Source organism: Molothrus ater, unplaced genomic scaffold (assembly GCF_012460135.2).
Source record: "Molothrus ater isolate BHLD 08-10-18 breed brown headed cowbird unplaced genomic scaffold, BPBGC_Mater_1.1 matUn_MA514, whole genome shotgun sequence".
Lineage (NCBI taxonomy): Eukaryota > Metazoa > Chordata > Aves > Passeriformes > Icteridae > Molothrus > Molothrus ater.
In genome coordinates this window covers 126696-141065 of record NW_023416850.1, presented here as the reverse complement: position 1 = coordinate 141065, position 14370 = coordinate 126696, and the positions used below count along the sequence as shown (strand labels likewise).

At 47.8% G+C, this 14370-nt stretch overlaps 1 protein-coding gene across 1 annotated transcript in view; it reads right to left on the bottom strand.

Annotated features, from left to right (window-relative positions):
- Positions 1-2528: 2528 nt before the first annotated feature.
- LOC129047151 (serine/threonine-protein kinase PAK 3-like) overlaps positions 2529-14370 on the bottom strand; it is a 96454-nt gene continuing 84612 nt past the window's right edge. The window contains exons 7-13 of the mRNA XM_054518500.1: positions 13600-13709; positions 12713-12830; positions 11788-11887; positions 11175-11371; positions 8642-8782; positions 5484-5632; positions 2529-2712 (exon numbers count right to left, since the gene is read on the bottom strand). Of these exons, the coding sequence (XP_054374475.1) occupies positions 2529-2712; positions 5484-5632; positions 8642-8782; positions 11175-11371; positions 11788-11887; positions 12713-12830; positions 13600-13709 (999 nt within the window). The remainder of the gene's footprint in view (positions 2713-5483; positions 5633-8641; positions 8783-11174; positions 11372-11787; positions 11888-12712; positions 12831-13599; positions 13710-14370) is intronic.

Genomic DNA, 14370 nt, shown 5'->3' with positions numbered 1-14370 from the left:
TTGGTTACAGATAAAAAGGAAAGCCCTTAAGGACAGAGACCTTGACACTACTGCAGAAATCTTTGTGGCCCTTGTGCAATTCGGCCTGAAGGGGGAAAATCCACAATGAGAGCCTCTAGATCACTCGGAAGTTAAGGAACTGCGCCATACGTACCGCTGCGCAGGAATATGGACTGGGGTCCCCCTACTTTAGTAATTTATTAAGAGCAAGCTTTACTACTCACCTCATGACTCCTCACGATGGTAAGTTTTTTGGCAAATCTGTTGCTCACACCAACACAATATGCTATATTTATGCCGCAATGGAAAAAAGGACTGGAAAATTTAATTGCAACGTATGCAGGGCATGCAAGCCAAGCCCTGGCTGCCTTAACTATTGACCACCTTGTGGGGGAGGGGGCGCATACCAAGCCTAATGGCCAAGGCACCTTACTGAGAGAAGCCCTACAGGATATTAGGGCAGCTCACTTGGCATTCCTAAAGGTTCCTGATGCCAAAACTACGCAACAGTCCTTCATGAATATCAAACAAGGTCCGCAAGAGCCTTACTTGCAGTTTGTGGACAAATTGACACAAACATTGGAGAGACAAATCAATAGCGAGCAAGCCAGGGAGATTATACTCCTCAAACTGGCCGTCGAGAACACCAACCTGGACTGTAAGCAGCTTTTAAAATCATTACCCCCTGAACCTGAACCCACTTTACTCCAAATGACACAAGCGTGCCACCGCTTGGGGACATTAAAACACACCACAGCAGTCACATATCAAGCCGTGGGGCAAGGCATAGCGAACGCTTTTGCCACCGTGAAACTAACCCCTGGGAAACAGGTGGCTTGTTTTGACTGCGAGAGATATGGGCAAATCTGGAGAAACTGCCAAAAACGCAAAAACCTAAAGCTCCGGGTGTATGCCCTTGCTGCTGGAAAGGCCCTCGCTTTGCTAATATATGTCGCTCCAAGTTCCACCACAATGGCCAGCCTTTGCAGGGAAACTTCTCTCGCAGCACAGGACGGCGATGCACGAGGATGCAAATTCCGCTGCCGACGCAGCAGCTGGGAGCAACCATGAACTTCCAATCGGCCCTGCCCTCGCCCGCCGAGCAATTGTCGCTGACTTACAACCAGCCACCCCAGGCAGCGCAGGAATGGACCTGGCAACCTCCGACACAGTAACATTGCTTGATTCATCTGTCCATTTGCTTCCCACAGGAGTTTTCGGACTTCCAGGACAGAATATGCATGCTTTGATTATAGGCAGATCTTCCACCTGGATAACAGGGTTGTTTGTTCTCCCTGGAGCTATAGACTCTGATTCCCTTGGGGAAATAAAGATCATGGCTTGGACCCCCCATCCGCCCTGTGTAGTCCCGGCCGGGAGCAATATAGCTCAACTTATAGCCTTTCCTGCAGCACCCCTGCCTGCACCCCTGATAGATGAATAAAGGGAGGAGGGGTTCAGTTCCACAGGGGTGCCACAGATTTTATGGACACAAAATATTACCTCTGAGCGTCCAACATGCCAATGCAATGGGACTCTGAAAGGCAGAGACACTCCTAACAGGACTCATTGATACAGGAGCCGGTGTGACTGTTATCTGAAGCAGCCAATAGCCCAATGAGCGGCGATTAACGACTCGGGGACTCTCCGGCGTGGATGGAAGGAGCGAAAGCCTGGAAAACCAACACTTGGTGCAAATAACAGGGCCTGATTGCCACAGTTAAACTTTTTGTGATGTCTGTGTCCCTGGTTTTGTGGGGGAAATATTTTTTAACAGAGTGGAGAATTTTGATGCATTTCAATTTTGTACACGAGTCATTTGGGACACTCGACACCCCCACAATGGTCCCCAGCTGAAGTGCCCCAGGCACTTTGAAGTATTGGAAGGAGCAGCCCAGCTATCAAAAGCCACAGTTCGTACAGATCTAAAGCCCTGAAGGACACCTAGCCCTGGTCAGTTTTCCAGTTACTTGCCTTTTTTTTAACAATGTATTTGTTAATAATTTTTTGGTACAGTGTTTAGTACTGTATTGAAATAAACACAGGCAGGGGACCTTCCTCCTCCTTGATGCCTTTATTAAAACTGATCAGCTCTGGTGGGGAGAACCTCTGGGTGGGTCCATGCTCATAACACTAGCGTTCCCAGGAGCGACTCACAAAAGGAGGAAGAGCGCAACTTCGTCCACTGATCCGCAGACTAGAGCTAGAAGTTCCATCCTCAAGACAACATAAGGAAATCTGCTGCTTTTTACTTCAACATTTGAGGTCTTGTGTGTAGCTGACATCTTTGAGATTAGGGTGATGGGTAAAAAGGCCTTGGTGGACACTGGATTCTATCCTCACGTCTAGTCATCACTTTGATTCATCAATTTTGTGTTGGCTCGTTGTTTTAGGGGTTTTTGGCTTTGTTTCGTGAGGGGTCCATCCCGTTGCATGCAGTAAATGAGGTCATTTGAATGCCGACTCGATGTCCCTTCCCCTCCAGCGTCTGGGTGCCCTCTTCCAGGGAGCAGCAGGGCGACGCTCGGCTAAGGGAGCCGTCCAGCAGCTGCTCCCGCGGGACACGGCGACCCGGGCCGGTACCCCCGGCACGACCGCGACCCGCGCCGAGGCGGGAGCGCCCCCCCGCTCCCCGGGGTCACCCCCGGCACGGGCGGGCCCACGCCGAAAGGTGGGGCCCCCGCCGGGGCAGCGGCGGGCTGGCTCGAGGCACTATTAAAAAGGAAACTGTTAACAGGAGATTACAACATGCAATTATTAACAAGAAATAGCTACAACTCACACTTGGCAGCAATTGCTTTAACTTGAGAACTCTGCAACCTTTTAAAAAATGGGCAGCTTTTTCTGCTCAGAACAATAGAACTAAATCTCTTTTAGTTTAGCCTTCAATGTTTATCTGCCATTACTCTTACGAAGCCAAACTTACATCAATCCTACAAGCAGTCTTTAAAAGCTGCTGCAGGGGGTGCAGCCCCACCTGCCTGGCACCAGCCAGTGTTGAGATTTACCTTCTAACTTGTGATCTGTGATTTTTAACAGGGTTGTTACTAGAACAATTCTAGTGTTGGTATAGAGGTGGTGTCTTTTTACCTATTAATAACATAGCAAAACTGCATGGTTCACTGAGAGTAATTAGATAAGTCATAAATTCAAGATTCTTTAGCTCACATTCAAGACCAATCTTGAACTTTATCTGTAGTAATTTTTTGAGATTTAATTCCACTGTCGGCTTTTTTAGGTGCTTGCTTTTTACTCCATAGTTCTAACAAGGTAATTTTATTGTAAAGCTTTCAGTACAGTTGTTTACTTGCATGTTGTTTACTTTGATGTTTAACCGTTATATGACAAATTTTCAGTAACATTTTTGTAATAATAGAGTTTAAATAAGTTAATTCTTGTTAAGATTGAGTTTTGTTTAGTCTCAGCAATGTTAACTTTAAGTTCTTTTAGAGATACTTTATTAAGGTTAAGTTTTAGTGAAGTTGATTTTAAGTTTTGTTGAAGTATACCTGTTTGAGTTATAAGACATAATTCCTTTGCTATAACAAGTGAAGGACATAAAGTCTGAATGAATTTTTGTCAAAATTTACTCCTTTAAATTACAAGATAAGATATTTTGCTCTAGAAATAAGAACAGTTTTTGCTATTTTATTTTTTATAAGTAATACTGAAGAATGAGAAATAATTCCATATTAGGACTGTAATTAGTTATGAGTTATTTATTGCCTTCTTTTACTTTTTTGCTTTAATGTCATATATGTCTAGGGAAATAGAACCTCAATTTCTTAAGACCATTTTTACTGATATATTAGGTAACCCTGATTATGGTGTTGATTTTGTGATGTGAATTTGCTGTCTTTTTATAACCAACATTCCTTTTTTCATTTGCTATTTGTCTATGGTACCATTAACTAACTATTTAACTAACAATAAATGAGAAAACCAGCTACTTTTCAAACCTTCACTTATTGTTCTAGAACTATTTATAAGACATCTATTATTTTTCTAACTACTAAGAGGTTTCTAAAATATATTAAAAAGACTCTTCTGGTTAAAAGCCGTGACCCTAGCCAAGTCCTAGCTTTAACTAGTAGAGAAAATTTTCTGCACGAAAATTATATTCAAGTCATTTTGGCTTACCAAATTTAGACGTAGAACAGCTAAACCTCCGTTTAAGATGAACTTAGAAATCTTACCCGAGAATGATTTTTCAAGCCCTCACTTTAAAAAAATAAAGCTTGCCGATTACTACAGACTCTAAGTAATGGTACAATATTCAAGAAATTGATCATGTATTGTTTTAAAACACCATTCTATTTCTCATGTGCTATAATTGTATCTATTATCTGATTAATTTTTACTTAGTAAAAGTTTATCGTTATGTTACATACTGTTTTGCTTTGATGTTACCTTCTTATGTTCATCATGAGAAACACACATGTTATTAAAAAGCAAAAAAAAACGGGGGAATATAGCTCCTCCAGAACTTTACACTATTTTTTTTTTTTTGAAAGCAGATCAAATCACATCAAATTGGATCCCTTAACCTCATGAACCACCATTGGTGGAACCCCAAGGATTAGAATTCCTGGGTTCTGTGAAATTGGATTTTTGTGTTCATTTTAAATACATGGGAAGGAATCAGTCTAAAAATGCTTCTCCCTATCACCCTATCTATAAGAATTAAACTTTCAGTACAATTACACTTCTGGCAGACTTTCTAAATCCAGTAATGCAGCTGCCAGCAGGAATGTTTTTAGTTTATAAAGATCAAGCCTGAGATTTTAGTGGCTGGAGTTTTTAACTAAAAGATTCTTTTTAGGATGGGTATGTATGTGGTAATTTTGATAATAATTATATTAATCATGATACCTTGCTTGCTTCAATGTGTGCAGAGATTAATTAATAAGACCATTAAAGGAGTGGTTTTGGTTGACACAGAAGAGGGAGATATGATATTGGGGTGCACAAGACAGAGAGTACTTTGGACCTTATTAGGATAAGAGAATTGATAGATAAAATGCCTTGGCAAAAGCAAACGGAACTTTGAAAATTAGATCTAGATAGCAAGAAGATTTAATTAGACAGGTTTACCAGAAAAAGAAAATCCTATTAAATAATGCAAGCAAGAGATGCTGTTATATGCATAAGTTCGTGTAAGTGACTTCAACCTAATCATTGTAGTACACAGTACTAGTCTCCCTAAAATAGTATATAAATGCTTGTATCCCACAAGAAAATCGGATTCTGATCATCGAGTCAGTCTTCCTGTCTCTCTCCATCGATGACAAGCAGCCATCTCAAAAGGCAAACAAATGAGGCTCTCCTGCACTTAAGCTGTGCCACGCAGCTACACAGCCCTGGGCAGACATCGCGGAGCACAGGGACAACAGAAGGCACAGTAAGAGGGACAAAGCCACTCAAGCACACAGACTTTCCATCATTGCTGAGCCCCAGACAACCTCAAGTGCAGCATCACCCACCAGTCCTGTACTGTTGACAAAGAGCAGGTACAGCGGGTGCTGGCCAGGGTCCTGCCAGGCACTTTCTCTCTGCTCTCCTGCACTGCCAGCAGACGTGCCTGCCTTCTTCGGTGCACTCTCAGAGCCTCATACCTATTAGCCACGGCCACCTGGGAGGCGGGAGCAGTCACAGGGGAGACGTGCCGGCTACACCGAGCAGGAACCAAAAGCATCCATGGGCACAGCTGAAAGCCTGGATCTGCACAGGATGTTCTGGCTGTGTCATGATCCGCTCACGCGAGCAGGGAGCTGTGATGGTTCGTTTTCCTGATCTCAGAGTGCAAAACACAACACAGTGGGGATTTCAGTATTAATCCAAACAAATGCACCTTTATTGAATGAGCACAGCAAATGCCATAGAGGGATTAAGGGAGAGGAAAAAGACAAAAGAGGAGAGAGAGAGAGAGAGAGAGAGAGAGAGAGAGGGGATATAGCTAGCAAACGTAGAAAGACAAAGTCCTTGTAATCCAGCTGATGGAGTTCACCAAGTCATGTTGGGAAGCTCTCAAAGGTTCTGGTTAACTCAAGATTCTGTTATAGTCCATTGCTGAGGGGGGGAAAACAGATCTGGAAGAAAGTCTATTGAAACCGCTGAGGGGGACAAAGATCCAGTAAAGAATAGATGTAACAGGTAGTCCATGTTCTCAGCAGTAGGCGAGGACCAATGTCTTCTTGGTCCAATGGCCACACTTGCAGGCAAATATCTTGCTGTGGTCAGGTCGGCTCCCCCACACAGCTCCCCCGTGTTGGGGCTTTCAGTCTCAGTCCTTGGGAGGGGGGAGCTTCTCATGTCTCAGTCCTTGAGAGAGAGGCTTCTTCCATCTCAGTCTGTCTGTCACGGTGGTTGAAAAGCAGATGAGGGGTCTTCTTTGGACCACCAAAGGTTACCCCAGAAAAGTCCAACCGGGCCAAGAGGTGGGAAAATTCCTGGGCTATTGTCGCCAAGCAGGTGCAAGCACATGGGGCGCCTCGCCCCCTGGCAGGCCCTGCTGGAAGCAGTCACTGTAGACACAGCTGTGAACAATTGCTTGGCAGGCCAGAACTCTGCTCAGGGGCCTCAGGATTTCTGGCCTTTATCCAGCACCGCAGACCAGGATTCCAATCAGGCTCCTCAGGGTCCCAAAGTCGGTCCTTGAGACAGTCATGAGGCAAATGAGGGGAACTTCAGACTGTCTCTCACAGGCTGCCCTGCTCTTCACTGGCTTTTGGCTGGAAATGCATTTGCATATTCTTCCTCATCCCAAAGTCCTCGGCTGGGCAAAAACTGGCCAATGGGCAGCATTCCAAAGGCAGGGTAGGTTGGAGCTGATAAAGGAACGGAGACTGTTCCCAATTCCAAACCACACCAGAATGCCCTTAGGAAGGACTTTCCATCTTTAAGAAAGAATGGCCAATTCAGAAGTGAATGTAGAGCCTTATTCCCTGGCTGACAAGGAAGGGAATCTTCCAACAGGCTTGAGGGTGTGTAGGACTATTATTGTGAATCCAGCTCCAAGCTGCCATTGCAGAAAGTAATCCTGAAGTGGTCCTGATCATCTCTTCCGCTTCCTCCATTGCTTCGCTGCACGTTTCCTTCGTTTTCATTTGAAAAGCTCTTAGAGTGGGTGTTGTGGTTTGTTTCTAGAATGTTCTCTCTCCCCCATGTTATGGTGTTAATGGTTCTGCCTTTTTCCACAGTTACTTGTCAATCTCCCAAGCCCTCCCCGGTTGCCCCAGTTACCGATGTATCATTTTAATTCCCCACCCCCGGCTGCCTGCCAGTCACCTGGCACTCCTGCCTCCATCTCTAGAACCTTCTAGCCAGGGTGTCAGGTGATTGGTTCAGGGGCCGGGGCCCCTCCCTCAGTTTGTCCCTTTATGTCTGTCACCTATGTATCACCCTTCCCCAGACTCTGATTTCTTCGTGTGTTGTTACCACCCCTACCTCCCACTCCCTTTAAAACCCAGTGTTTCCCCACACTCGAGGCTCTCTTATTCCTGGATCCCTTGGGTGCACTTGGTCCCTCCGGGGGCTCAAAAAACCCAAATTTGCCGCTAACTAGAGAGTTGCCTCTTCCTCCTGCGGAGTGGAAGTCCTGCACGGCAACATCCCTTTGGCTGAAGGCGGGCTGGCCAGCTAGCCTGCACGTTTCACCATCCCATTCCCAATCTCCCAGGGGTTGGGAGATTGACAAGTAACTGTGGAAGGGAGGGGAACAAAGGCAGAACCATTAACACCATAACATGGGGGAAGCAGAACATTCTAGAAACAAACCACAACACGTGGGGATTTAGATGGCGGGGCCCATGCAGCCTGCAGAGGGAATAACAGAAGTACAAACAGTCATAGAGACAACACCAGCATTAAACCAGCCCCACAGCCAAGCAATTTCTCTGAAGTATTTTGTCTCCAATGACTGGTTACCAGTCAGGAGTCTAAAGGGAATCTAGGAAGCCAAGTGTTCTCATCAGTTTGGCTGGACTAGCACACACACCTTCACTGAGTCATTGGCTAGGCTGCAGCCTTCTGCTGCTTGCAAAACAATCCCAGCTTTTGTCTTTACTGCACAGGGAAGCTCAGGCAAAGCCCACCCACTCCCACCTTTTGCCTCAATGGCAAAAGCAACGCCCCGAGTGCTCCCTGCCAGCTTCCAAGCACCACAATGGCTTCTGTAGGGAGTCCAAATGTCTGTCCAGCACCAAGTGAGGAGGAACATGTGCTACAGTTCATGCTGAGGCACCCACACAGTACACTGCTCGATCAGACAAAGGATGCACAGGACGTACTCAGCAGCTTCAGGCACCTCCTCAGCAGCCTGACTGGCAGCCCACTCCCACAGCTCTAGCCTGGCTCTGCAGGGGGCTTCCTGTGGGAGCTCCCACCTTCTGAGACAAAGCTCTGGCTTTCCCATTCTCTGGCCCTGCAACGCCATTGCTGCCTTCCTCAAACCTGCGCTCTGGTAGCCTCTCACCTGACCGGTCCTTGCCCTCTTGGCACCAGCACTGTTTACCAAGGGACAATGCCACCCAGACAGACAGTGTCCAGAGAAACAGTGCCCATAAGGAGCGCAGAGCAGTCCAAAACAACACACAAGCTCTCTTTTCACAGCCTTTGCCTTTTGACTGGCTCTGCTTCGCACCTCTTCTTGTTCAGCTTGCATGGTGGCAACTTCTTGCTTCATCTCAAGCAGCCTTTTCTCCTGCTCCTTCTCTACCTCTGCCAGGAGGTTTGCCCCTTGTGCCAGCAGCTGCTGTGCCGCCAAACGCTGCCCTTCCAGCTCCTGGTGAGGGGAGAAAGACACTTCCACATGAAGTCCCAGCCATCTCCCCCAAGAATCAGTGGAAGCTTCATGCCTCACACCACCCTCCAACTGAAAAGTGCATATCAGTAGTGACTTTGTGCCCTCCAGCAATGCTGTTCTAATCCAAAAGTTAGAGGGAGTGTCAGCAGCTGGGAGAAAAGGAGATGCCACCATGCTTTCCTGCTCTGATGGCTGCCTGTTTCCTGGCCCCTCTCTCCTCAGGATTTCTACCTGCTCTCAGAGGCTCTGTTCTCCAAGTGCTGAAGTGGTCCTTGTCATCTCCTTTGCTTCCTGCATTTCCTTGCTGCAGGAATGACAGCAATCAGCCTGTCAGAAGAGGCTTAAGAGAGGCTCCGCTGATTGGAGAAATGGATGCTGCCCAAAGGGAAAAAGAAACAAAACAAACCAAATTAAGAGAGACAAAGGAAAAAGGAGCCATTCTTTTCCAAACTGAGTTCCGAACAGGGTCAGGCTGGATTCCTCTAGTGCCCAGAAATACACAGACATCGGACTGAGGGCACCAGCAGCACATCTGCCTTCATGTCCAGGATGCTGCTATTGCAGGAAACATGGCCCAGAACTGCACTAGTCCATTCCTCAAGGTGTCGTCACTCTCTGGGATTTTGGTCCTGATATCACTGTGGGATTGCTGCTTGCTGTCCAAAGGTTTTTTCTTTTTAGGAAAGTCAACAGACCTACTCAAGATCCTATTTGCTCTAGACATGGGCTATTTGAGTGACCAAGAGAGATCTGGGGCATAAGGCATTCCTCAAGAGACTCCCAAGAGCTCTGAAAATTATTGATCCCACATGTTGTTCTCAGAACCGCTGGACATGCAGGTTTTCAGCAGCAAGCCAGGAGCAAGGACACAAGCAGCAGGGCACAGATGTGCTCAGCTCTGGCTTGCAGGAAGAGCAGCGTCTGCCTCGGCATGCACCCCCTATCCTGTGCCGGCTGGCATCTTCCTTCACAGCAGGCTCAGCCAAGGAAGTGGCCCGGTCAGCAGCTCCTTGTCTGCCACAAGACCTGGCAGCAAAGCCACAGCGATTCTCATCTACTTGACCGGGCCAGGCAGCACATGGGGCTGGCACAAATCCTGCACAGCTGTCCCCGTTTGCCTGGCAGAAACCTCTAAGAGTGCGACAGGAGGGACAAGCTGGGTGCCCTCAGATGCTCCCAGTGAGCTCCCCCACAGCCCCCGCCTTCCCACAGACCAATCTAAAACCGCTTGGCAGGGATTGTTTTCATTGTGTTCCTCAAACCCCGTCCCTGGCATTGCAATACTTCGGTTCCTTTGCTACCAGGTAAACCTGAATACACCAGCCGAGAGCAAAAGAGGGCCACAGAAATTACCAGAAGGTGGGAATTCTCCTCTAAGGAACAGCAGTGAGAGTTGTGCTTGTTTAGCCTTGTTTAGCTTGTTTAGAAGAGGAAGCCCCATGGAGACCTTTCCATAGCTGTAGGGCCTTCCAAGAAAGATGGGGACATCTCTTTTAGCAGGGCCAATTGCAAGAGGACAAGGGGCAACGGTTTGAAGCTAAAAGACACTCAATTCACATTGGCTCTAAGGAAGAAGCTGTTTATGAGGAGAATGCTGGAACACTGGCCCAGCCTGCCAAGAGAGCTGGGAGAAGCCCCAAGCCTGGCAACATTCAAGGTTGGATGGCACTCTGAGCAATCTGATCTACTTGAAGATGTCCTTGCCAGGGGCCGTGGCTTTGGAGTAGATGACATTCACAGATCCCTTCTAACCTCAAGCAGTCTTGGATCCTACTTGGTTTCCATTTGAAAAGCATGCAGAGCAGAGATTACTATGTGGGGGCCCATCTGATTGCCTGGAGTTTGGCCGAGGAGCAAACCCTGACAGGGAACAGCTGTTTGGCCTGCAGCCCCTTTGCCTTGTACCTGCAGAAGTTCCTTGGCAGAGCCTCGCCTGTCCACATCCATCTGCAGGCAGCAGCCCAGAAATTCACACAAGCCACGGGGTAGCCTGAGCTGGTGCAGATTTGGTACCCCTTGCTTGCCTATCAGGTAGTTAGCCTGAAGTGAAAGGAAACAGGAGACTCTACGTGATTCTTCCATAGCCTTCAGTGCTCACCTAGACCCCATCTTTTAAGCTGCAGTCTACAGTGGCAATTTCTTGCCTTAGCAGATGGTTAGACATGAGCCTTCTCTCCCAAAGGAAGAAAGGTGCCAGTGCAGCCCCAGCTATTCCAAGCTGCACCAGGTCTAGCCTTGACAGCTGATGTGAGTCCCAGGGACGGTTTTAGAAGTGGGCCTTGCTGGAAGCACTTCAAGCTGTGGGAATGGGATTTTGTCTAATAGACAGGGACCAGAAGGACACAGCTAACTGAGCGTATTTGCACCTTACCCTGTCACTGGTTTCCCGAAGATAAGGAGCCTCTCCTTTGGCCATTTCAATTCCCACGATGCCAAGGGACCAGGTGTCCACTTTGGGGCCGTAGGGCTCTCCTCTCACCACCTCGGGTGCCATCCAGCAGGTGGTGCCGACCATTGACCTCCGTTTACTCTGCTCAGGGCTGAGCAGAGCACAGAGGCCAAAATCAGCTGAGGAGAAAAACAAACACTGCTTCAAGTAGGAGACCAAGGAAAAGGGTTCTTCACTCTAAGTCCCAGAATGCAGTGCTGAATCGTGCTGGAAAAGCAGCTGGGCTCTCTTTCCTCAGGGCTGCAGCCAAGGACATGGGCAATTGTCCACTTAACAACCCTCCCACCATGGCTTTTCCTCATTCCCCTGATGTTTACATTGCAACTCTCTCCTTTTGGAAGGAACACACACAGAAACCAGAGTTACTCTTGGCACCTTGTTGCCCTCTAGACCACCCGGCACCCTCCAGCTGCGCCCTGGGCTTGCAGAGTGCTCCCTGCACTCTCACCAGCGCCACTGCTGGGCACCTGGCAGCCACTCCCAAGCAGCCCCACACCGCCTCCCCGGAGCGCTGCGCCTGACCAGGAATACCCACCCAACTTGACGGAGCCATCCCGGCCCAGAAGGATGTTGTCACTTTTGATGTCTCTGTGGATCACCTGGTTGGCATGAAGGAAAGCCAAGCCTTGCAGGCACTGCGAGAGAAAAAAGAAACAGGAAGCCAAAAGTCAGCCTGATCTGATTGCATCAGACGCAAATGGAGGCTGCTCCTGAAGGTTCACAGATCTCAAAGGAGCAGCGAGTGCAGGAAAGAGGAAGAGCTTGCTGCTGCAAGACTCGGAGAGCAGGATCTTTCCAAAGGAGGCATATTAGCTATTGACGGGGAAATGTCAGTCGTTGCTGGAGACTGTCCCCTGCAAAGGCAGTCAGAATGACCGCTGCTGCAGCGGATGCTCTCTCCCTGTCTGGAGGACAAACAAGGGTTTGCCAAAAGAGAAAAAGTCCCTGCCTTGGCTACCAAGGGGATCACTGACAGGTGGGAGACTGCAGGACAAGGGTTATACGTCTGCCTCGACAGAACCTGGAAGCAGCTCATTGGTCAGTTTTCAGCGGCAAGCACCATGCTGGGTGCTATGCCATCCTTTGAAGCGGAGACCTGTGACAGGTGAGTCTCTCTTTGGCTTTGCCGCTGGTTGAAAACTCGCACACCAGCACCTTTGCACTTACGGGCAAAGAAGGCAATGCAGAAAGGTTTGGGGCAAAGGCTTGGAGAGGAAAAGGGCAGAACAGAAAATAAAAATGAAAAAGAGACAGGGAGTTCAACAACGGTAACTCAGAGTAAAGAACAGACTACAGTAAGGGCAGGGACACTGGCAGGCAGTTCAGTGCAGATGCCCCTTCTTCTCTGAAGCATGAGAGCAACACAGAAAGAATGCTCTGAACATGGAATCGCTCACTTAGCATCTCTTTCGAACTACGAGCCCGTCCAAGCCATCCCAAGCACAAGCAGGACCCCTTACCTCCCGACACACTGTTGCCATGTGTCCTACAGCCATCCTTCTTAGGCTGACTACATCAGCTAAGGAGCCTCCATCCATATATTCCAACACCAGCAGGACAGCCTCATTGACAAGGTAGCTGCAAGATGAAAGCAACAGCGTGGAGCTGAATGTGCACAGCTAAATTGCCGTATGGAAGAAAAGACTGCAGCTGAGTTTTGTTTCCAGGTCACTGGGAAATGAAGATGGAATCAAATGAAGACACACTCCACCCAGGCTATCCAGTGCCCCGTCATCTGTGCTGCCTCAATGAGGAAGGCACACCCGTGGAAAACGAGATGGCTTAGGTGGCAAGAAGGGGAAAAAGGCAGTTTGGTGAGGGCAAAGATCAATCTGGAAGCAGACGCATCCCAGCAGCTGCTTCATCATCTTCATACACAAACTGCACCATTAACTCCAGCAGCAAGGAGACACAGTTTTCACAGCTTTCACTCAGGGCATGTGGGTGTCCAGCACTGCCAACACCCTTTGGGAAACTTTGCAGAAAGGAAAGTACAAACAGGAAAAACAATTTCAAACCTGGCAAATTATGTGCCTCCTAGCCTAGTCTTTTGGCATGCAAGGCAATGAAAAATAGTGGGAATGGTGCAAGGGAAATCATCTCTGGGATGCTTTCTCAGCACTTCTCCTCCAACCCTTGGAAAAAACCACGCCCCAAACCAGCAAAACGTGCAGCCAGTGAACATACAGGCTGCTGGCTTAGTAAGAGAGCCAGGTTTCTGAGATCAATCTTCAAGCTGTTTATGCCACGAACCACTGATGGGGACAAAATGCAATCTCCTGCCATGCCTCATCCAGGAGTGGATTGATGTTAATTGAAAGATCCATTTTCTGTCAGAACTACTTACCTTTCAAAGTAGGTGACAATGTTGGGGTTCCTAAGTTCCCGCATGACCAGGATTTCCTTTACCACTTCCTCACAACCCTGGTGCTGGAGATTAAGTTGCTTTACGGCCACCTACGATGACGTTGAAAGCAGTGAGGGACAGACATCACCAGAGCCTCTTTCTCTGTGAACTCACGGGCCTGGGTGCCTTGTCACCTCGGTCAAAAGGGACTCTAAACCATCAACCACAAAGTGCTAACAGCACTCTCTGCACCCACAGACTTCTCAAATAGACTTTGTTTAGCATTACTATTATCGCTTACACATGTTTTGAAGCCAAAAATAATTTTGCTCCTGTGAAGACAAATTGAAATCACTGGCAATACGTTAGCATTTCTAGGGGCTTTGACCAGCCTTTCAGAGACGGCTGCCATTTCCATTGTGTGCCAGAGTAAACACACACATATGTGACAGGGAAAACGCTGACCAAAAAAGAACTCCAAAGCGACTCAAAGTAAAGTTACAATCCTAGCACATCCTAACTTCTTCAGTTTGGGTCTTGCAACTCCGAAGAACAATCCTGCACATGGCTTAGACTTGTAATTATTTAGTGGGTTTATAAATTAATAACCCTTTCTGTGGTACACTGTGGATGCGCCCCAGGTTATAAGCACCTAAGGGCTTAGGCCTTTTGGACGCCTCCTAGACCTCCCCTCCCTCCAAGTGCAGTTCCTGAGCCCAGCACTGCAGGTGGATAAGGAACTTCGTTATCTAATTCCTTACTATTAAGGAA